Source organism: Oncorhynchus gorbuscha, linkage group LG18 (assembly GCF_021184085.1).
Source record: "Oncorhynchus gorbuscha isolate QuinsamMale2020 ecotype Even-year linkage group LG18, OgorEven_v1.0, whole genome shotgun sequence".
NCBI classification, from domain to species: Eukaryota; Metazoa; Chordata; class Actinopteri; order Salmoniformes; family Salmonidae; genus Oncorhynchus; species Oncorhynchus gorbuscha.
The window spans coordinates 13251718-13273678 of NC_060190.1; the positions used below are offsets into that span (position 1 = coordinate 13251718).

A 21961-nucleotide genomic window follows, 5' to 3' on the forward strand; every position below is an offset into this window, starting at 1 on the left:
TTTTTTGATGAGGGAAGCAAAGCAAAAAGTTAGCTTTGTAACAAAATGCTATAGCAACCTTAGTTCAACCTCACTACATAGACATTTTTATAGGATCTCAGTTGTCAAAAGTAGAATAGCGTCAACAGGGGTATCCATTAGACATTAAATCAACATTGTTTGGCCTTCGGTTGCATTGTTTTTTCAGTAGCTCGATCTCAAATGTTAAATTCAAAATGTTATATACCATATAATAGACAAATGATTTAAATTAAACCTAACATTCTAGTTGTTTTCAATTGACAAAGATCATGTAATAAGGAACGTTTCATGCTTTGGGAAAAGCTGTAATTTTTGTAGGACTCCTCCTGAACATAACAATATGCTTAAGCTTTATAAAACTAACATTGTTTGAGTCATAAGAGGCAGGCAGGCTTCAGGCAATAAAGACTCATGTAACATCTCAACAACTTCTTTTCTTTATTTGATTTGTCTCCAAAAAAATCCTGAGGTATTCACAATATAATGGCATTTCTGTTTGAATGAGGAAAAGACAACGAAAAGCAGAGTGAGACAGTAGCTGTGTAGATTGATACAACCGGCAGAACAAACCATTTGAGTTATACATACAAAAAGCCATGGAATTGCAATGGAGATTGAAAAAGGACACCATTTTCCACTTTCAAATCAAGCAAGTCATGCAACACTGCATTTAGAAAGCCTAGGGAACAAGAAAATGATTCTTTACCAATATTTTAAAACGGTTTCCACCTTGATACAGAGTGCAGGTTAAATACGAGCCAATCAATCCACTTCGGAATAGAAAACTACTAGTCATAGTATGCATAAAACGTTGACTGCTAGTCTGTTTCAGGAGGATAATTCATTACTTGTGTAAAACCAATCCAAGTTTCAAACAATAGGAGCTAACTTAAGTGGTTGTTAGCATAGCACTCTTTAATACCACCCATGTAGTAAATGTTAAGATTTAAACCATAACCTCTGTTTGGCTTGAGCAGGATTTCAAATGAAATGAGTGCACACACACACACACGAAGACAGACATCCTACAGCTCAGCCAAGCCAGTACTAAAAGAGCATACACTATCTAGGCGTTAAACCCACTCCATTATAATAGCAATGTTTCCTGTGGGTTAGTGTGGTTTGATATTTGGCTTTTGTATCAACGGCAACGCCAATGACAGACAGACAATTCTCTTTACCATGTGTCTTGTTTGGCTTGAAATATATATAAAAACAGACAAATAAATAGTGAACATATACATTGTTGAAATCAGTTTTTCTGCCAGTCGCAGATCTGTGATTGGTCAAACTGGACGTCTGCAACCCGAAAGAGCTCCCAATGACTCCTCCCCACTCGACTCAAAAGCTGACCAAGTGCAAACGCCATTCATGATAATTTCAGCATTAATAAGACGCTCTCTCATTGCCTTAGTCTCATATTGCACCCCATTCCCGATGTAGTGCACTACTTCAGGTGCACCATTTAGGGAATAGGGTGCCATTTCAAATGTAGTCAAATTAGTTTGACCATGCAGCTTAATACAGCATCAGAGAACCACAAAAACAAAGTGAGGTTTCTGGGTAGAAATAAAACAAATTAAATGGCACATAAAAGATTTAAACCGAGAAACAATCAATCATATTTTGATCATGGAAAAAAATAAAACAAATTCAGTTAAGAGGATATCCGAGAACCAAGGTTTCACAGCGACACAGGGTGAAGTGGCTAAACGGAGCAGTGAACGTGACCCCGGCGTTCCAGAACGACAGAAAGAAGACTTCAACTACACTGTCACACTCTCCATCTCAAACGCTCTCAAGGATCATCTGGAAATGTATTTATTCAATTTGGTGTCATCTTTTCCCTGAATATAATAAAAGTTGTAAAAAATAAAATAAACAATGGACGAAAAGGGTAAATAATAAATCAGACTTTTGGTGGACAAAACACTTCCAAGACACAGACCTTGCCCTCCATCCATCCTCACTCTCACAGCTAATTGAATGAAAGACACACAGCACATTTAGGAACGGACCACAACAAAAAAAGTCTGCTGCTAAGATCTATACACGATCATTCTCGCCATGAAACCAACTAAATGACAATACAAGTAAAAATGTATATTGCAAATAGCAGATTGAAAACAAGTCAAGAGAACATAAAAGGCAAAAGTGTCTTTTCCTAAGTACACAATTAAAACATTTTGCAAAATTTTTTTGTAAAAATTATAAATATATAGTTTTGTCCCCCCTCCCCAAAACATAATCTAAAATCAATAGCAGTTACATCAGCGACAATAACATGCAATTGATATACTTACAGCATTGGACTAGCAACTCCCAAACTACAAACCCCAATTAACCCACCCCAAAAACTACAACCAGACGGCCCCACCCCAACCCCAATACAATCCTTAAATAGTCAGCTCACTCAAACACGTCTCTCAGTTTAATCATTTCCCCTCTGGACTAGCTGAAGGCATGATTTCAACCGTACTAGGGAGAAGATCTCATATTGTCACCAAGTCCAGTTTCATCACCATATGTTTATATACAGGAGGACTCCCTAACGTACAGCAAGCTGACAGATTTGAATGACTGCATAGTGAAAATGATATTTGGTTTTACTTACAGATGGGGCGATGACACACCCTCCCACCCTCAAGGTACAGCGCAGCAGCAGACTATTATGTGCATCCAAAATGGCACCCTAGTCACTACATTGTGCACTACTTTTGACCAGGGTCTAATGAGCCCTGGTGATAAAGTAATGCACTACATAGGGTGTGATTTCAGAGGAACCCTACCAGAGTACATCTAACAGCGCTGGCTTTGCCACTGCCTGCTAAGAACACACAAAGCCACTAAACGGCAGTCAATCAGCATCAGAGGACATACTGTCTATAGCCTACATTTGGTGTGTGTGTGGCGCGCCACCGCTGTCCTTGGCAATGGGTTAGAATTAGTATTCAAACGTTTTTATTATTATACATTTTACGAACACACACACACTAAAACACCCAAGTCATTCGGTTTTGGACTAAACCAACAAAAAAAGTTCCTGCTGTTTTCAGAAAGGTGAAGAGTAGCACAGTCACCTGTCAGGTGTTTTCAAACCATATACAGACCACGTGTGCGCTTGTAAACAGACATCAGTAAAACGAAAGAGAAAGTTGACAGTGGGAGACTGGGTCTGACACAGCACTGGACAGCCAAGACTGGGAGAATAGGGTGCACTTTGAGTAGAGTGCACTTTCTAGTGATTTTGGACAACCCAAGTGGTAGAGAGCATGTAAATAGTACTAATAGAAGTCAGTATTTTAAAACTTTGAGCAAGTGGGCCAGGCAGCCTAGATTGTATAATAATGTGTCTGTCACTACCTGATTGCCTATAGAACCAAAATCAAAGAGCCATGGTACAAAGTAGGTCCATGATGATTTGCATCTGAGCAACAAACAGAACATTGCAGCCTGAAACATAAAAGAACCAACACTGTTCTCTATTCCACAACAATAAGAGAACAATGTATATTCTACCTGCAACACAGCCAATCTCCTGAACTCTCCCAAGACTTGGTGATGGTGAGCAGTGGCTTATTACAGTACCAGTTTACACAGTAAATAGGTCTGTCTGGCTGAGTGGGTGTGATTGCTGTGCCCGGGCTTTGTCAGAGTACAAGTCTCTCCCTGTATTCTACACACACAGACATTGCTACCCCTAAAGTGCCCCCTCCCCCTATCCCTCACTAGCTACAAAGAAACTATGAATATATCGTAGTCCTAGTAATCAATTAGAATATCAATAACTCGTTTTCGTTGATGACACCTTTGGTGTGTAACGTCAAGGGTTGAGCTTGCAGGAGGCCCACAGACAGACAGACCATTCTAAATCAGGGTGACCCTGGACTACAATGTCCAAGGTCAGGGAGCAAAAGGTCAAGGTTCACAGGTCAGGACGGACAGACGGACACTCCTTCACTATTAACGACTAGACTTTGCGGTGCTGTAGTGCGATATAATTGTGACTACAACATACTATTACATTGTTAGAGACAGGTGAGGTGTACATCAATTGTGCGGATTAGTTTTGTGACGTTAACCTATGCTACTCATCTATGGGTTTAGCTCTCTGTCAGTGTTCCCTCACACCATCATCAGACTTGCTTTTCTGTATTTGGTAACTGTAAAGACATTGCATTACTTCACTTATTTGGTTTAAAAAGAAAAGTATTTGTCATTTGGGGGACAATTAGACAGCAGAGTCTAGATAAAAACATTTAGCAGCAGTTGTAGCAATGTAATAAATAATACATTTTTTTGAAAGATACAATAATGAATAGAACACCAAACAATCAAAACACAAATCCTAATTCACGCCCTAAAAAAATCATAATTCGTATATATTGGTGAAACACCATTGAAAGCTTTTACAATGTCCAGCTAGCTTCAACATCTGATCCATAGCCTGCCTATGGCTGAATTCAGGGCTCCAAAATCTCTCTCCTCACATCTCTGTTATCAAACCGCTCAGTCACTCCTCCCTCACTAGCTCAAGACAGCCCTAAACCTTCTGTCGCGTACCCCTCTTGACCTTCTGTCACACTTTCTTATCCTTCTCTTCCTCCATTCCTTTTCACCTCATCCTTCCATCTCAAATACTTAAAAAAAAATCCAACTCTTTCCTCATCTTGCTTCTCCCTTGCTCTTCTTCTGCACATATTCATAGTCAACGTTTCCGGTTCCCTCTCTCCATTTCTCTGACATACCATTGATCTCCCTCTCCTATCGTGTCTTTGTCTAGCAGGGATTTGGCTTGGTGTGTGTTGGGGACCTGTCAGTGCCATCTTGCAAACTCCTAATGGGGGGGGGGTAGTAGTCTTCTCTACCTGGCTTTGGCCCTGAAGGAGGGGAGGCAACAGTCAGGAGGGCCTGTGTGACACACTCAACCGACAACTACCACCTTTGGTTTGACAAAACTGTGGAGCCTCTAAAAGATGGAACAGCAGAAAGAATGAAAGAAAGGAGGCTGAGTGGCATTGAGAAAGAGCAGAGGGAGGGTTGAAATGCTCCACAGCCAAAAATATGTTATTGTATTATTTGTATAGGGTCTCTTACCTATTTCTTAACAAAAATAACTCACGCCTCCCCTCCAAACTGTTTTCTTTTGTAACACTTCTATTCAACAAAAAGCAATACAATGCCACTCAGCCTCTTCTTTCCTCATCTACCTGGCAGTACAGTTTCCCTGACTGAGTTTCACCACAGCAGCTGGGGTAAATTAAGTAAACCAAGTCTGATAAAAGGCAGACTTTCGTCCTCCCCTCATCCTTTTCTCCTCCTCTGTATCCCTCCACCTGTTATCTAGTTCCACTCTAAATAAATAAATACAAAACACCTTTTCTACAGAGCTACGCTTAACCCTACTTTTTTTGGTCTTTTTCCCAATTCAAAGCTGCTAGAACATGTACTTGTTTATATTCGCTCTAAGCATTTGAATCAAAGTTAATGTTTCTGTCATCTACAGTATTTTCAAACCTATGGTTAAAAACCAGACTGCATCCAGACTGAAACAAATACAGCAGGTCTAGTTGGTCTGTTAGAGCTACAGTTGGACAGCTATATGCCATCCATAAGTGAGCGTACACTCGTGTCTTAGTACACACACTCATACACAACCTGTTGAAGAATAAGTATAGAAATAAAACACCCGGCTGAATATTGCATGGAACCTTCCACTTCTGAGCCAAACCATCACTGCGGATGAAACTGGGCCTCTGGGCTTGCCGTAGGGACATTTACATCTTAACACTACATGATGTAGCAGAAATTAGCTCCAGTGTGTATCGACTACTCTGTTGTCAGACCCTGTAGCTTTGACTAGGGCCTGAGCTGGAGCTGAACAAGATTATACAGGAGCGTGAGATATGACTTGTGAGTGAGTAGTATTTCTGTATGTGTTTAACCACGTAAATGCATTTACAGTATCACTACTGTACGTCAGTATCTAATGGATGGAAAAGTGAGCATGCATTAGAGTAACCTGCAGTATGTGCCAAGGTGTTCACGATAATAATGTACTTGTGCTGATATGATTTCTGATGACGCCGAACTACAGTGTGAAGCTCTACTCTCCCGCGTGTCTGTCTGTCCTGATCCAGACTCAATCAGTCAATCAACCAGACTCAATCAATCAATTCACAAAGCCAGTCTGTCTGTCTAGGGTTTAAGGCCTACTCCGTGTCTGAGTCCCTCTCCGGGGTCTCCCGGCTGTAGGCTCCATTGGCTCCGGGGCAAGGCCAGTGGCTGGGGGCTACCTGCTGAAGAGCGAGTGGAGCTGGTGCTGGCTGTAACATTGGCTGCTGCGCGGCGACTCAGTGCGCTCCATCACCGCCTGGAACCAGCCCGCCACGTCCACCACCAGCACCTCATAGCGCCGAATGAAACTGTGCTCCTGGGGGAGACAGAGGGATAACAATGAGAAGGAAGGGCAGCAGAGAGGAGAGTTAGAACACTGCGTCCACTCGCTTTCTCTAATGTACAGATTTGTTTTCTTCTACTAAACATTTAATTCAGACGACATTCTTCCCTTTGTCTCTTTCTTGTAATCCCTAATCATGGTTTAGAGTGGTGGTGGTTAATCAGTGTGTGAATAGCTGGAGAGGAGAGACTTACGAGCAGCTTGTGGTATTTTGGCCTTTTTCTGTGATCCTTTGTGAGGCTGTGGAAAGAGGCAGTCAGTGACGTAAAAATGAACAGACAAAAAGCACTTGATATTACTTAGCAACTGTACTGTCAGTAGAGACTGGTTTTGAGAGCAGTAAGACTGCATAAATATATAATAAACTCTCTCAATGAGTCACAGTGTGTTTTATCTCACCAGTCTTTGACGAAGGACTGGAAGTCAAGGGAGAAGTCCATGCTGAGGGGGAGCGAGGGAGGGTCTTCCTGCAGCACTTTGGTCAGGACCTCAAAGTCAGTCTTGCAGTTCTTATAGGGGAACTGTCCTGTGGCCAGCTCCACCTGCAGGCAGAGGTGACACATTACAGCGTTAAGGCCAGTTTATACTTGGTCTAACGACATGTCTGTAGACAATTAGAATGCGACAAGTGTCGCTGGTCAAAACAACAGTTAATTTATACTCCAGTGGAATGTCTGTAGACTGTCGCGGTGACTGTCAGTTTTCTTTTTGCGACTGTCGCTATGTCTGTTGTTGTGGTTACCAGACTGCCACAGCAACCAGACCAAATCCTTCTGCGAGTTGATGTATGAGTCCTAACATTCTCAGATACAACGAACTTATTTCGTCACACTGTGGCAGGAAGTTATTTTCTGTAAGTATACCACAGTAAGTATACCACAAGTATGTAATTATATCACAAGACGAAGGCACAGGACTGACCGAAAGAAGTGCACTACATAGGGAATAGGGTGTGATGAAGTAGTGTGGGTGTTTTACCAGAGAGATGCCCAGGCTCCAGACGTCTGCTCGGATGTCATAGTCAGGCTTGCTGGGATCTGGGGGGTCTATTCTCTCAGGCTGGGGACACAGAGAAACAGGCTTGGGTTAGGGGGAAACTGCATTTCTTGTACCAATACACAGGGAAATTAAAAACATTTACAGAGGACAGCAGAACTCAGCATTTGTATGTGCAATCCAGGTGGAAAAATAGTGGCGCTTTAAAATGGCAGCCTTCACTTCGGTAGGTTAAACATGGTAGAATGTAATGGTAGTGTGTGTGTGTCCACCAAGGTGACTCACAGCCATGTAGGCAGCACAGCCAGCGCTGCGGGTCTTGGCCTTGGAGTCGACGAGTCGTCCGCTGATGCCAAAGTCACACAGCTTGATCTGGCCCTTGTTGTCCAACAGAATGTTGGAGGGCTTCACGTCCCGGTGGATCACACCGTGCTTCTCCTTCAGGTACAGCAGAGCCGACACTATCTGTAGACAAAAAGGGTAACACACTACTTCATTGAAGAGAAGGTGAACAAACTTTACGGGATGGGGTCAATTCCATTTGAACTAAATTCAGGAGATAAACTGAACTTAAAGAATCCTAATTGAAAATGAAGGCCAATTTCTTATTCAGAATTTGAGTTTCAGCTCAAAGCCTGAAAAGAGGGTATGACAGAGCAAGAGATAATAGATGAGAGATGGAGAGACTCACTGCCACAGTCATCTTTCCCAGGATGCGTTCAGGGATGGGCCCCTGGATCCTCTTCTTGAGTTTCTCAGCACACGTCCCCATCAGCTCCATTGCAATAAACACATCCGTCTGAAAACCAATCACAGTCAGTCACACAACATTAGCATTTTAAACAGAACAGTGAAACACTAAATGATCTGTGCGTGTGACTCACGTTGGTAACTATGGCGCCGTAGCACTGGATGATGTAAGGGCAGTCGTGGCTCTTCAGCACAACATCCAGATCCATCAGAATCCTCTTGTTCTCATCCTTATTTCCTGTCCGGCGCATTTGCTGGTAACACACAATAAATCAGTCATCAATATTGAACGTTGACATTTTAGTTGAGTGAGAACTTCAAGCAACTGGATGGCATCAATAATTGACAACGCCGCCCGCCCCGCACACCTGTCTAGCACAACCATTACCCAATCACATACTGCCAGTTTCCCGGACACCGATTAGGACTAATCCTACACTAAAAAAGGAGATTTAAAGGGGATTATCCACGATAAGTACTTCATGGTCCAATCTGTCTCTGGGTAACCATAGTAACCTACCTCACTCCAGAATATCAGCTGTTTCCAGCATCTTACCTACACAGCCCCATCCAAACCAAACCTATTCCCACCACCCCCTCATCCAAATAGTCACCAGATGGTGAAAAGTGAAACTGTATATGATTGAAAGATGGAGGTAGGCCTATGTGTTTATTTTTTTATGTTTAGAATTTTACCCCTTTTTCTCCCCCAATTTCATGGTATCCAATTGTTTTAGTAGTTACTATCTTGTCTCATCGCTACAACTCCCGTACGGGCTTGGGAGAGACGAAGGTTGAAAGTCACGCGTCCTCCGATATACAAACCAACCAAGCCGCACTGCTTCTTAACACAGCGCCATCCAACCCGGAAGCCAGCCGCACCAATGTGTTGGAGGATACACCGTGCACCTGGCAACCTTTGTTGGCGTGCACTGCGCCCGGCCCGCCACAGGAGTCGCTGGTGCGCGCTGAGACAAGGATTTCCCTACCGGCCAAACCCTCCCTAACCCGGACGACACTAGGCCAATTGTGCGTCGGCCCACGGATCTACCGGTCGCGACCGGTTACGACAGAGCCTGGGCGCGAACCCAGTCTCTGGTGGCACAGCTGGCGCTGCAGTACAGCACCCTTAACCACTGCGCCACTCGGGAGGCCTTGGCTTATGTATTTTAACAGAACACACTGATTATAATGTTTATACCAGCCAGTTAAGGCTGAAAAAAACAATAGCATTCTACATATTAAATAGCGTCGCTATAATAGATCATTTACAGGCTCTAGTGTCTGCCATTATCCCTTAGGCCATGTTTGCTTGTAACCATGACTGTGTCTAAGCATTGTAAGCAACTCCCTAGACTAGTAGTGACTGTAGGCCATGTTTGTGCTTGTAACCATGACTGTGTATACCAAGAATAAGCATTGTAAGCAACTCCCCATAGACTAGTAGTGACTGTAGGCCATGTTTGTGCTTGTAACCATGACTGTGTATACCAAGAATAAGCATTGTAAGCAACTCCCCATAGACTAGTAGTGACTGTAGGCCATGTTGTTTGTGCTTGTAACCATGACTGTGTATACCAAGAATAAGCATTGTAAGCAACTCCCCATAGACTAGTGACTGACTTCCTAACAGTTAAACAGTTAAGATAAATGTGGGGGTTAATTGTAGCAGTGACGATACAGTATAATTACTATCATTGTGTGAGGATAAACAATGGAAGGCAAAGCCCAGAGAGAAACCGATAGAAAAAAGAAGAGAGATACTGAACGGACAAACAGCCCAGGGCTGCCTCCAACAGTTATATCCTCTGGTCAAATCAGCTGCTATGGAATTATGTGTTCTGCCACAGTAGGAAAAACCAATGCTATGGCCTTAACCCAAATAGCAGCAATAGAACATCCACACATCACTTGCATAACAGAATGGGCCTAACGTTTCGAGCTGCTGCCCTCCGGAAGGCGATTAATGGCCCCACTGTTCATCAAGAATAGGAGCATGGTTAGTTTCATGCCACTAGGCTGTTGAACAGTGTGACATACGACAGCTGCAGACCCAATACAGAGTCAGCCAGTATGCTGCAGAGACTTTGAATATGTGAAAATGTGTACCAACTTTCCAGTTTTCTGCATGTAATGTGTTGTGCTGTGTTTGTATGCGGACACCACTAAATTAATTTCCATCTAAATGGACAATAAAGTATAGTGTATCGTAAGTGTCAAACTGCAACAAGACAATGCATTCAGGACAACAGAAACAGAGCGGAGGCCGGAAGGACAGACTTTATCCTCAAGACGTGCTAATAATGAAAGTGATAAGAACTGAAAGGACTGCTAGTTTAAAATGCAATCCAGTACTATTATACACTGCTCAAAAAAATAAAGGGAACACTAAAATAACACATCCTAGATCTGAATGAAATATTCTTATTAAATACTTTTTTCTTTACATAGTTGAATGTGCTGACAACAACATCACAAAAATGATCAATGGAAATCAAATTTATCAACCCATGGAGGTCTGGATTTGGAGTCACAATCAAAATTAAAGTGGAAAACCACACTACAGGCTGATCCAACTTTGATGTAATGTCCTTAAAACAAGTCAAAATGAGGCTCAGTAGTGTGTGTGGCCTCCACGTGCCTGTATGACCTCCCTACAACGTCTGGGCATGCTCCTGATGAGGTGGCGGATAGTCTCCTGAGTGATCTCCTCCCAGACCTGGACTAAAGCATCCGCCAACTCCTGGACAGTCTGATGCAACGTGGCGTTGGTGGATGGAGCGAGACATGATGTCCCAGATGTGCTCAATTGGATTCATGTCTGGGGAACGGGCGGGCCAGTCCATAGCATCAATGCCTTCCTCTTGCAGGAACTGCTGACACACTCCAGCCACATGAGGTCTAGCATCGTCTTGCATTAGGAGGAACCCGGGACCAACCGCACCAGCATATGGTCTCACAAGGGGTCTGAGGATCTCATCTCGGTACCGAATGGCAGTCAGGCTACCTCTGGCGAGCACATGGAGGGCTGTGCGGCCCCCCCAAAGAAATGCCACCCCACGACTGACCCACCGCCAAACCGGTCATGCTGGAGGATGTTGCAGGCAGCAGAACGTTCTCCATGGCGTCTCCAGACTGTCACATGTGCTCAGTGTGAACCTGCTTTCATCTGTGAAGAGCACAGGGCACCAGTGGCGAATTTGCCAATCTTGGTGTTCTCTGGCAAATGCCAAACGTCCTGCACGGTGTTGGTCTGTTAGCACAAACCCCACCTGTGGACATCGGGCCCTCATACCACCCTCATGGAGTCTGTTTCTGACCGTTTGAGCAGACACATGCACATTTGTGGCCTGCTGGAGGTCATTTCGCACAAAGGCGGAGGTAGGGATCCTCCTGCTGGGTTGTTGCCACATCTCCTGATGTACTGGCCTGTCTCCTGGTAGCGCCTCCATGCTCTGGACACTACGCTGACAGACACAGCAAACCTTCTTGCCACAGCTCGCATTGATGTGTCATCCTGGATGAGCTGCACTACCTGAGCCACTTGTGTGGGTTGTAGACTCAGTCTCATGCTTCCACTAGAGTGAAAGCACCGCCAGCATTCAAAAGTGACAAAAACATCAGCCAGAAAGTATAGGAACTGAGAAGTGGTCTGTTGTCACCACCTGCAGAACCACTCCTTTATTGGGGGTGTCTTGCTAATTGCCTATAATTTCCACCTGTTAGGGCTAGGTAGAATACTGCCCCCTTTGGAGGAATTGCATGCCCATTGTAAACAGAAAAGAAATCTGTCCAAAATTGCTAATATATGCATATAATAATTATTATTGAATAGAAAACTCTAAAGCTTCTAAAAACGTTCAAATTATGTCTGTATGTAAAGCAGAACTCCCAGGGCAGCCATTCTCCCAAACTCTTTCTCGTCATCAGGAAAGTTGGCCCAACTTTGACGTCATCGCCCCCACCCTTCCCAACCAGCTACGGATCTGGGAACAGTTTCTATCTCTTCAGCGCGAGGTCTCCTTTCAATGGGGCGTTTCATTGTGAAAATCGCACGCTCCCTCACCCTTTGGCGGGCTGAAACCTTCGGGTCACGCGAACATACATGCACTCTCATGCGCACGTCGCGTCTGGAGATCCCTTTCTTCCAAGATTCACTACACAATGTCAGTTTTTCTGTTCGAGTTGAGAATTGTTTTGCACGTTTAGAACATCCTAAAGCTTGATTCTGCACTTAGTTTGACCAGTTTAGTCGACATATAATATGTAATTTTGAAGTTGATGCGCATCCCCTAGAATTTTGGCTGCATTTCAGCCGGAATTTGTCGCGTTTGATAACCCAAATACACAGACTTGAAAGCCAAACGCTGTTTTTGGTAAGTATGACTCCTTCCACGACTTCTGATCGAAGACCATCAAAGGCAAGGGAATATTTATGTGGTAATTTTGTGTTTCTGTTGACTCCTACATAGCGGAGAAATATTGCTATTGTCTGAGCGCAGTCTCAGATTATTGACTAGTGAATGAATTCTGTAATGTTAAAAATAAATGTAACACAGCGGTTGCATTAAGAAGAAGTGTATCTTTCTAACTATATGTAGAACATGTATATTTAGTCAAAGTTTATGATGTGTATTGCTTGTTATCTGGTGGAGCTATCATAATTTCTCTGGACATTTGAGTAGCATTTTTTGAACATGGCGTCATTGTAAACAGAGATTTATGGATATAAATTGCATATGTTTTCGCCGTAAAACATTTTAGAAATCTGACCTGCTGGCTAGATGAACAAGGTGTTTATCTTTCATTTGAGCTATTGGACTTGTTAATGTGTGGAGGTTAAATATTTCTAAGAATATTTTTGCATTCTGTGCGCCATCTTTTGAGTTGAGCGTGGGGGGGGGGGTGGTACCACTTGGGGAACCTGTACCATCAACAGGTTAAGTGTTCCCTTGATTTTTTTGAGCAGTGTATATTGTTTTAATGCCAAGAAGCTGTAGTTGGAGGACAAGGCTTACTTTGACGGCGATGACGTGGCCCGTCTTCTTGAAGCGCACTTTGAACACCTGACCGCACGTGCCGCTGCCGATCTCCCCCTCGCTGATCAGGTCACTGACCTCGGCTGGGTACCGCTGAGGAGAGAAACAGGTGACGAGTCACAACATGTCAATGACAAACATACATGGCATATGTAGTGGAGGTCGACCGATTAAATGGCAGATGAATTATTTTTGGCCGCCATTTAAAAAAAATATCCCTTCATTTAACTAGGCAAGTCAGTTAAGAACACATTCTTATTTTCAATGACGGCCTAGGAAGGGTGGGTTAACTGCCTTGTTCAGGGGCAGAACGACAGAGTTTCACCTTGTCAGCTCGGGGGATCCAATCTTGCAACCTTACAGTTAACTAGTCCAACGCAATAACGACCTGCCTCTCTCTCGTTGCACTCCACAAGGAGACTGCCTGTTACGCGAATGCAATAAGCCAAGGTAAATTGCTAGCTAGCATTAAACTTATCTTATAAAAAATAATCAATCTTCACTAGTTACCTACACATGGTTGATGATATTACTAGATATTATCTAGCGTGTCTTGCATTGCATATAATCTGACTGAGCATACAAGCATCTAAGTATCTGACTGAGTGGTGGTAGGCAGAAGCAGTCGCGTAAACATTCATTCAAACGGGACTTTCGTGCGTTTTGCCAGCAGTTCTTCGTTGTGCGTCAAACATTGCGCTGTTTATGACTTCAAGCCTATCAACTCCCGAGATGAGGCTGGTGTAACCGAAGTGTAATGGCCAGCTAGTTAGCGCATGCTAATAGCATTTCAAACGTCACTTGCTCTGAGCCTTCTAGTAGTTGTTCCCCTTGCTCTGCATGGGTAACGCCGCTTCGATGGTGGCTGTTGTCGCTGTGTTGCTGGTTCGAGCCCAGGGAGGAGTGAGGAGAGGGACGGAAGCTATACTGTTACACTGGCAATACTAAAGTGCCGATAAGAACATCCAATAGTCAAAGGTTAATGAAATACAAATGGTAGAGGGAAATAGTCCTATAATTCCTATAATAACTACAACCTAAAACTTCTAACCGGGGAATATTGAAGACTCATGTTAAAAGGAACCACCAGCTTTCATGTGTTCTGAGCAAGGAACTGAAACATTACCTTTCTTACATAGCACATATTGCACTTTTACTTTCTTCTCCAACACTTTGTTTTTGCATTATTTAAACCAAATTGAACATGTTTCATTATTTACTTGAGGCTAAATTGATTTATTATATTAAGTTAAAATAAGTGTTCATTCAGTATTTTTGTAATTGTCATTATTACAAAAAAATGAAAAAAATAAATGGGCCGATTAATCGGCATCGGATTTTTTGGTCTTCCAATAATCAGCATCGGTATTGGAAAATCACAAATCGGTCGACCTCTAATACGTAGCATGATGTACTACAGTACCCATAATGCTGTGTGTATGATATCCAGTTATAATGGTGTCCCCTTGTCAAAACAGCACATTATTTTAATGAGTAGAGAGAAATACAAAAAATAAATTCAGGCAATGAGAGTCCCTTACCTGGCCGTCAATCTTTAGGTAGCCTGTCTGCTTCATGATCTCCTGCAGCTTCTGGTCTATCTCCGCACTAAGGGGACACGGCACAGACACAAAAACGTTAGGTGCGTCATTTGACGGATGCGTGTATATGGAAGCGTTTTTTTGTATTATTTTTGTTTTTTTAAACTTTCGGTATCCCTTTCCAGAACATGAATGCTCAGTGTGCATGTGCTTCATGCACGTGTGTGCATGCTCCGTTTGTCTTACTTCTCCAGGCTCTTCACCATGCCGTACTGTGGCGTGGGCAGGTTGAGCATGTGTCGCGGGCGGCTGGGGTAGGAATGGTGCTGGGGTGAGCTCTCAGAGGACGAGGAGCGACTCCCCCCTCCGTCGTTAGCCAGGGGCAGCTGAAGAGCTGGGGGGTGGGGAGCAGGAGAGGAGGATCATTTAGAAGGGAAGGTAAAAGAATAAGACTGGGGCTGTGCTTTATTATAGCCTGGGGCCAGTCGGTTTTAGACCGTTTCTGCTTTAGGAACCTTGTCGTTGTCAGAAACAGACTGGCACCCAGACTAGTGTTACTGTAATCCATTCCACTCTTTCCTAATCTCTCTTCTTAATGATCATTGAGCTTACAGCATTGAAGAGGTCAGCGTTGTAATGGAATCTATCTAGCTCTTTGACCAAACAGTGACACAGAGAGAGACCTAAGGATATGTAGCCACATAGAAAAATCCCAGCGCTCCAATACTAACTCAGTCACTGATGGGCTATTAAAAAAAAACAGACAGTTACAGGTCTACAGTGCATTCAGAAAAGTATTCATACCCCTTGACTTTTTCCACATTGTGTTACAGCCTTATTCTAAAATTGATTAAATAAACAATTTTCCTTAATCTACACACAATACCCCATAATGACAAAGCAAAAACAGGTTTAGACATTTTTACAAATGTATTCCAAAAAACCCCAGAACTTATACTTATTTACATAAGTATTAGGATCCTTTGCTATGAGAGTCGAAATTGAGCTCAGGTGCACCCTGTTTCCATTGATCATCCATGAGATGTTTCCACAACTTGATTAGAGTCCACCTGTGGTAATTTCAATTGATTGGACATGATTTGGAAAGGCACAAACCTGTCTATTATAAAAAGGTCCCACAGCAGACAGATTACGTCAGAGCAAAAACCAAGCCATGAGGTCGAAGGACTTTATCGTAGAGCTCTGAGACATTGTGTCGAAGCACAGATCTGGGGAAGGGTACCAAAAAATGTCTGCATTATTGAAGGTCCCCAAATACACAGTGGCATCCATCATTCTTAAATGGAGGAAGTTTGGAACCACCAAGACTCTTCCTAGAGCTGGCCGCCCGGCCAAACTTAGCAATCGGACCTTGGTCAGGGAGGTGACCAAGAACCCGATGGTCACTGACAGAGCTCCAGAGTTCCTCTGTGGAGATGGGAGAACCTTCCAGAAAGACAACCATCTCTGCAGCACTCCACCTATCATGCCTTTATGGTAGTGGCCAGACGTAAGCCAATCCTCAGTAAAAAGGCACATGACAGCCCGATTGAAGTTTGCCAAAAGGCACCTAAAGGACTCTGACCATGAGAAACAAGATTCTCTGGTCTGATGAAATAGAGATTGGATTCTTTGGCCTAAATGCCAAGCGTCACATCTGGAGGAAACCTGGCACCATCCATACGGTGAAGCATGGTGGTGGCAGCATTATTCTGTGATGTTTTTCAGAGGCAGGCACTGGGAGATTAGTCAGGATTGAGGGAAAGATGAACAGAGCAAAGCGCAGAGAGATCCTTAACTTCTTATGGCTGCAGGGGCACTATTGAGTAGCTTGGATGAAAGCTGCCCAGAGGTGCCCAGAGTAGACAGCCTGCTCCTCAGTTTCAGTTGCTAATATATGCATATTATTAGTAGTATTGGATAGAAAACACTGAGGTTCCTAAAACTGTTTGAATGATGTCTGAGTATAACAGAACTCATATGGCAGGCAAAAACCTGTGAAGAAATCCAAACAGAAAGTGAGAAATCTGAGGTTGGTGGATTTTCAAACCAGGCCCAATTGAATTCACATTGGGATAGGAATGAAGTTGCACTTCCTAGGGCTTCCATTAGATGTCAACCGTCTTTAGAAACTTGAATGAGGATTCTACTGTGTTATGGGACTGAATAAGAGCTGAGAGAGCTACCTTACTGGCAGAGAGCCATTTCCTGGTCACGCGCATTCCACGTGATATTGACTTGCGTTCCATTCCTCCAGACAAAGGAATTCTCCGGTTGGAACTTTATTGAAGATTTATGATAAAAAACATCCTAATGATTGATTCTGTACTTAGTTTTAAATGTGTCTTCGACCTGTAATAACTTTTTGACCGAAGAAAGCGTTTGGATATGTATACCAAACGCGCTAACAAAAGTAGCTAATTGGACATAACGGACATTATTGAACAAATCAAGCATTTATTGTAGACCTGGGATTCCTGGGAGTGCATTCTGATGAAGATCAAAAGGTAAGGGAATATTTTTCTGTTGACTCCAACATGGCGGCTAATTGTATTATTTCTGAGCGCAGTCTCAGATTATTGCATGGTATGCTTTTTCAGTCAAGTTTTTGAAATCTGACACAGAGGTTGCATTAAGGAGAGCAAAGTCCTGAGTAAACAGTCTGAATACTTACATCAAATGTGATATCAGCTCATTTTTTTTAATCGCAAAAAAATCTAAAAACAGTTCTTGCTTTGTCATTATGGGGTATTGTGTAGATTGATAAAGAAAAACAAATGTCATATATTTTAGAATAAGGCTAACGTAACAAATTGTGGGAAAAGTGAAGGGGTCTGAATACTTTCTGAATGCACAGTTGGCTTATAAAATTAATTGTCATTCTACTTCAAGGTCTCATCCATTGCCTCTCAGTTTGTACCCATTTAGTGTGCATCCCAAATGCCCCCCCCAGTGCACTATAGACCAGAGCCCTATGAGAGCCCTAAGGGTCCTGGTCAAAAGTAGTGCACTGTAAGGGGAAATGGTGTGAATGAAAGCAGTCCATGCTCAATTTCACCTTGACGGACAGACAGAGCAGGCCAGTGTAAGTAGAACGATATCAGTTCAGTCTACAGAGGTCGGCTGTGAATGTCTATAGACCACAATACAAAACACTTCGACAAGACATTCCTAAAGTATTAGCAACAGCAAGACAACCCTTAGCCTGTATATTAGCAAAGCATAGGTAAACAACTTCAATTGAACTTGAAGGCTTGTTCAATCGATCCATTTTTACTTCCTAATTTGACAAAGGCAAAAAGTGTTATTGTTCAAGGAGACAACACTTCAAAGGGATATACACAGGGTGAGCACTGAGCAGTGGAGACCAGCTACGAGAGTAGTGTTAGCTTTGACCCGCCATGCAACCACACAAACAGACAATGTGTTCAGACTGCTGCTCAGTCAGTATCTAGCTAGCAGCACCAAATGGAGTGGACCCTCTGCTGCAGAACATTGTAGCGCTCTCAGTGATCTCGGACCTCAGAGACCACTCTGAAGACGACATGGAGAGGGCTACAAAATCCCCACCAACCCTCAGTTCAGACGTTCAATGTATTTTCTTCAGATGAAATCAATTCATATATGTTTTATACACTGAAGAGCACACCATTCCTAATCTGTGAATGGGGCCATTTGGCAAAGGGCACCCTTTGGAGCCTTTGGTTTGTTTGAGGTTTTCAAAGCAACGAGGTAGTGTTGAGCAGTTCTTTAAAACGCCTTTTCAAGAGAAAAATGAACCGCCAGGCAGTAGCTTTTATCCTTGGTTCAATCACCTGCAGCCAGGACCTGCTCACTGGAGAGAATCGGTTAGTGGGGGTTAGTAGTAGACTCAGGGCAATTATTGGTTTGGCAAAGACCAGACAGTCCACATACTAGATCCAGACAGACACACACAGCCACTTAGGCACCTCTGGCAATTGACAGTGCCACTGCAAGAGGGATGCCAGGAGACCAGGAGAGAATGCTTAGTTAGCGCACAAAGAACACTATCTGACCCTGAGAAAGAGAGCATGGAAGAAACAGACCGACAGACGCACAACAAGACAGACAGAAATGGACTTGTCAGACAGCCTGAACTGCAGAGCAAAGAGAATGCCAGCTTGGACACAGACATAGGCCCAGCCTGGATGGAAGACATGACAAACAGACTGAAGGACAAGTCTTCCGACATGAAGAGGTGGTCAGATTTGGCCACAGCAGCACTCCTGCAGACCAACCGATGGTGGGATGCTGGATTAGACTAATAAAAATCGTCCAGGAAGCCACATGCACCATGTCTCTGCATCCAGCAAAACAGGGGTTAATAATATCCTCACACACAGACCCAGGCATACACACTCACTGCACTGCCCTGCCACTGGCACTCACACATGGAGAAGGGATGGAGGGAGAATGAGATTAGAGTGGAGGTGAGAGTGACGACCAACTGGGGATACAGTGCAAATGGCCACTTGAAAATAAAAAACGGGTCAGAATAGTTCTAGAATATTTTAGGTGTGCTGTACACAATTTAAGGCTAAATACCAATTTTACACAACAATAGCCTTAGCATATTACACATTTTGTGAGAGGAGAATACATTGTCTGTGTGTTGTGGACTGCAATTAATTTAAGTCTAAATTAAAAACTAAAGACAATGTATAAGCGCTGGTAAGGTATCATTCAGGCCAGTCATTCAGGTTTGGTGAAACCATCTGAAGAATATATGAAGTTACTAGCCTCTGTACGTTCTGTTCTGAGCTACTGAGGGTGAAATGTTCCCATGCCAATGAATAGGAGGGGTGACATGGAGATGGGGAGAGAAAGGAGAGTGATAAAGAATGGACTGTGAGAAAGAGAGAGAAGGATGGAGGGTGCAGTGGCAGAGAGAGAGAGCAATGATTGAATGATACCTGCACGCTGGGAAGGAGCTGGAGCAGGACTGAGCTGGATCACGATGACTGGACAGAGGAGAGAAAATACACACGTGCACATTACTGCACTGTTCAGTGCCAGGTACTCACACATACCCTGTCTAACACCCACAGAGACTCACCAATAAACTACCACACAAATACCAATGAACTACAACCCCATACTAACACGCACACACAAAACAAAATGAAGGAAGGCTCAATCAATCAAGAGCACCTCAGATACACCAGTTGATATTCTGTGTGTGCGAAAATAAAAACCAGTAGCACCTCAAATGCTGAGCTCGTCAAAAATAAGAGGGAGGCATTACCACACCATCTTTGCTTTCCCGTGCCATTAGCTTTCCAATGAGGCTGGTTGTAAAGCTAACACCACTGGATCATTCACGTTGTCCGATTTGTTGGGGAAGATAAGTGAGAAGAAAACATCAAATACCCTGATTGAAAAGTATAGCAATTGACATCAGGACACCACCACCACTATCAGCATAGGGTTGAGTACCCATATCACCACATTACACTAAATGTGGCTGGCATTGAATGGTTCAAGATGAAATTCACCCATAAGTATTGGGCAGGAGCCTGTTTGAAATGTTTGACCTTCATATCGGCTGTAAACTGATCCTAAATCAGGGCTGTTGGGATAAATTCCACATGGTGCATTTTGGTGGCTTGGCTGGAAAAGTCTAACTAGCCAGTTATATTATGCCAGATGTGTTCGTCTACATTATGACCAAAACATTATCTGCCAAAGATTAACAAGACTGCCGAAATATCAATCATGCCCAAAATATGAGAACAGCATTCATGCGAAACAAATCACGGGCTTATCAGACATATAAAATTGGTTTAGAAAATGGAAACACCAAAAAGATAACAGCCGTTTAGTGTTGTACTTACTAACAGCACAATATTCGTGCAATATGTGACGTGACAAGAGCCACTTTCAGGGGTAGCTTGCTAGCTATCTTGAACGTTATAGCTGGCAAGTTTGTTCACGCAACTAACTGGCAAGCTGCGTTAAGCTAACGTTCGCTTTTCGAGCTAACTGGCTACTAACATTGACTCGGTCAAAATCATACTGGAAGTTTCGCTAGAAATGTATATACACACACAAGCCATGTCTGCTTAATGAACCATATTAGACCAGATATACATGTCAAATACTGAAAGACAGCTAATTGTTCCGTGCCGAGAAATTAACAACAAATTGTCTGACGGATGGATGATAAGGCCTGCTAGAGCTAGCCAGCAGTTGATAGGACCGAAACAAAACACAGTTCGGGATTTAAATTGAGTTGTTTCTGTTACACCGTTGCACTGATATCAAATGCTGGCTTACATAGTTTCAAAAAGTTGTTGATATGTTATATGCATGCACACACATGACATCTCTGGGCAGGGCAACGTCCCGAGCTGGGGTATTTGTTTATCCATTTAGCCTGTTAGCATGTTAACTAACAGCAGCAGCATATCCCTATCACACCCTCTCTCTGCCTCTCCTTTCGCTTATTTTCCGTCCTCTCTCGGTTACCGACTCCCCCACGGATACTCACTTGGCCTCGGACGTGAACGTTGTGGACTCATGTCGATATTGAGGTCAATTCTTCTACGAGCTTCTTTATTTTCTTGCTTTAGTTTCTCCTCGATTCGAGAGAGTCTCTGTTCCAGCGACGACATCTTGAAATTTTGAACACTATCAAAGATGATCTATATTTGAGTAGATAACCGAGTGACCACTTTAACGATGGAAATACATGCCCTCAATGATTGAAGGCAGGCGCAATCAGGTGGGACCATTCTAGCCAACGAGAGGGCATATACGAATGTTAACATGCACAACTAAGTCGTTTAACTCAGTTGCCAGAATGCCACGTTCATTATCTTATATCAATAAATGTGTAATAGCCTAAACATTACGAAACGTCTATTCGATCAAATAAACCTAACGTAATTCAACTTCCGACACTCTCATATACCTCCGTACAGAAAAGGGCTAATCTCACTCGGACAGATTTTGGGCGGAGTAAATCCTCTCTGGCACCATCGAGTGTAACCAGCTAGCTCTAGACTCCCTCTCTTGTGGATTATACAGGCAGGGACGGCTGATGTCCCAATGCCCTCCCTGTTTGAAACATTCTCAGGTCAGACATTTCCATAGGAAATTGGCTTGCTTGTATGTTTGAAAGTGGATGTTTG

At 43.2% G+C, this 21961-nt stretch overlaps 1 protein-coding gene across 2 annotated transcripts; it reads right to left on the reverse strand.

Moving 5' to 3' along the window:
• Window positions 1-444: 444 nt before the first annotated feature.
• Window positions 445-21785, reverse strand: LOC124003544 (dual specificity mitogen-activated protein kinase kinase 7-like). Of its 2 annotated transcripts, XM_046311877.1 has the most exons (12): window positions 21319-21784; window positions 19742-19789; window positions 15054-15201; window positions 14808-14874; window positions 13246-13359; window positions 8362-8481; window positions 8169-8276; window positions 7763-7942; window positions 7460-7540; window positions 6881-7023; window positions 6676-6721; window positions 445-6454 (listed from the first exon to the last, which is right to left on the reverse strand). In XM_046311877.1, the coding sequence occupies exons 1-12, from the start codon at window positions 21440-21442 to the stop codon at window positions 6314-6316; spliced, it is 1320 nt and encodes a 439-aa protein (XP_046167833.1). In that variant the 5' UTR covers window positions 21443-21784; the 3' UTR covers window positions 445-6313. The 2 variants fall into 2 exon arrangements, with proteins under 2 accessions (XP_046167833.1, XP_046167834.1); XM_046311878.1 differs by lacking the exon at window positions 19742-19789 and having other exon boundaries at window positions 21319-21785.
• Window positions 21786-21961: the final 176 nt, after the last annotated feature.

Coding starts and splice junctions, on each gene's coding strand:
- LOC124003544 (XM_046311877.1), bottom strand. CDS start 21,442: ATGTCGTCGCTGGAACAGAGACTCTCTCGAATCGAGGAGAAACTAAAG. Junction 8,482..13,245: donor GCCACGTCATCGCCGTCAAA/GTAAGCCTTGTC, acceptor GTGTGTTACCAG/CAAATGCGCCGGACAGGAAA. Junction 7,024..7,459: donor GGAGCCTGGGCATCTCTCTG/GTAAAACACCCA, acceptor CTCTGCCTGCAG/GTGGAGCTGGCCACAGGACA.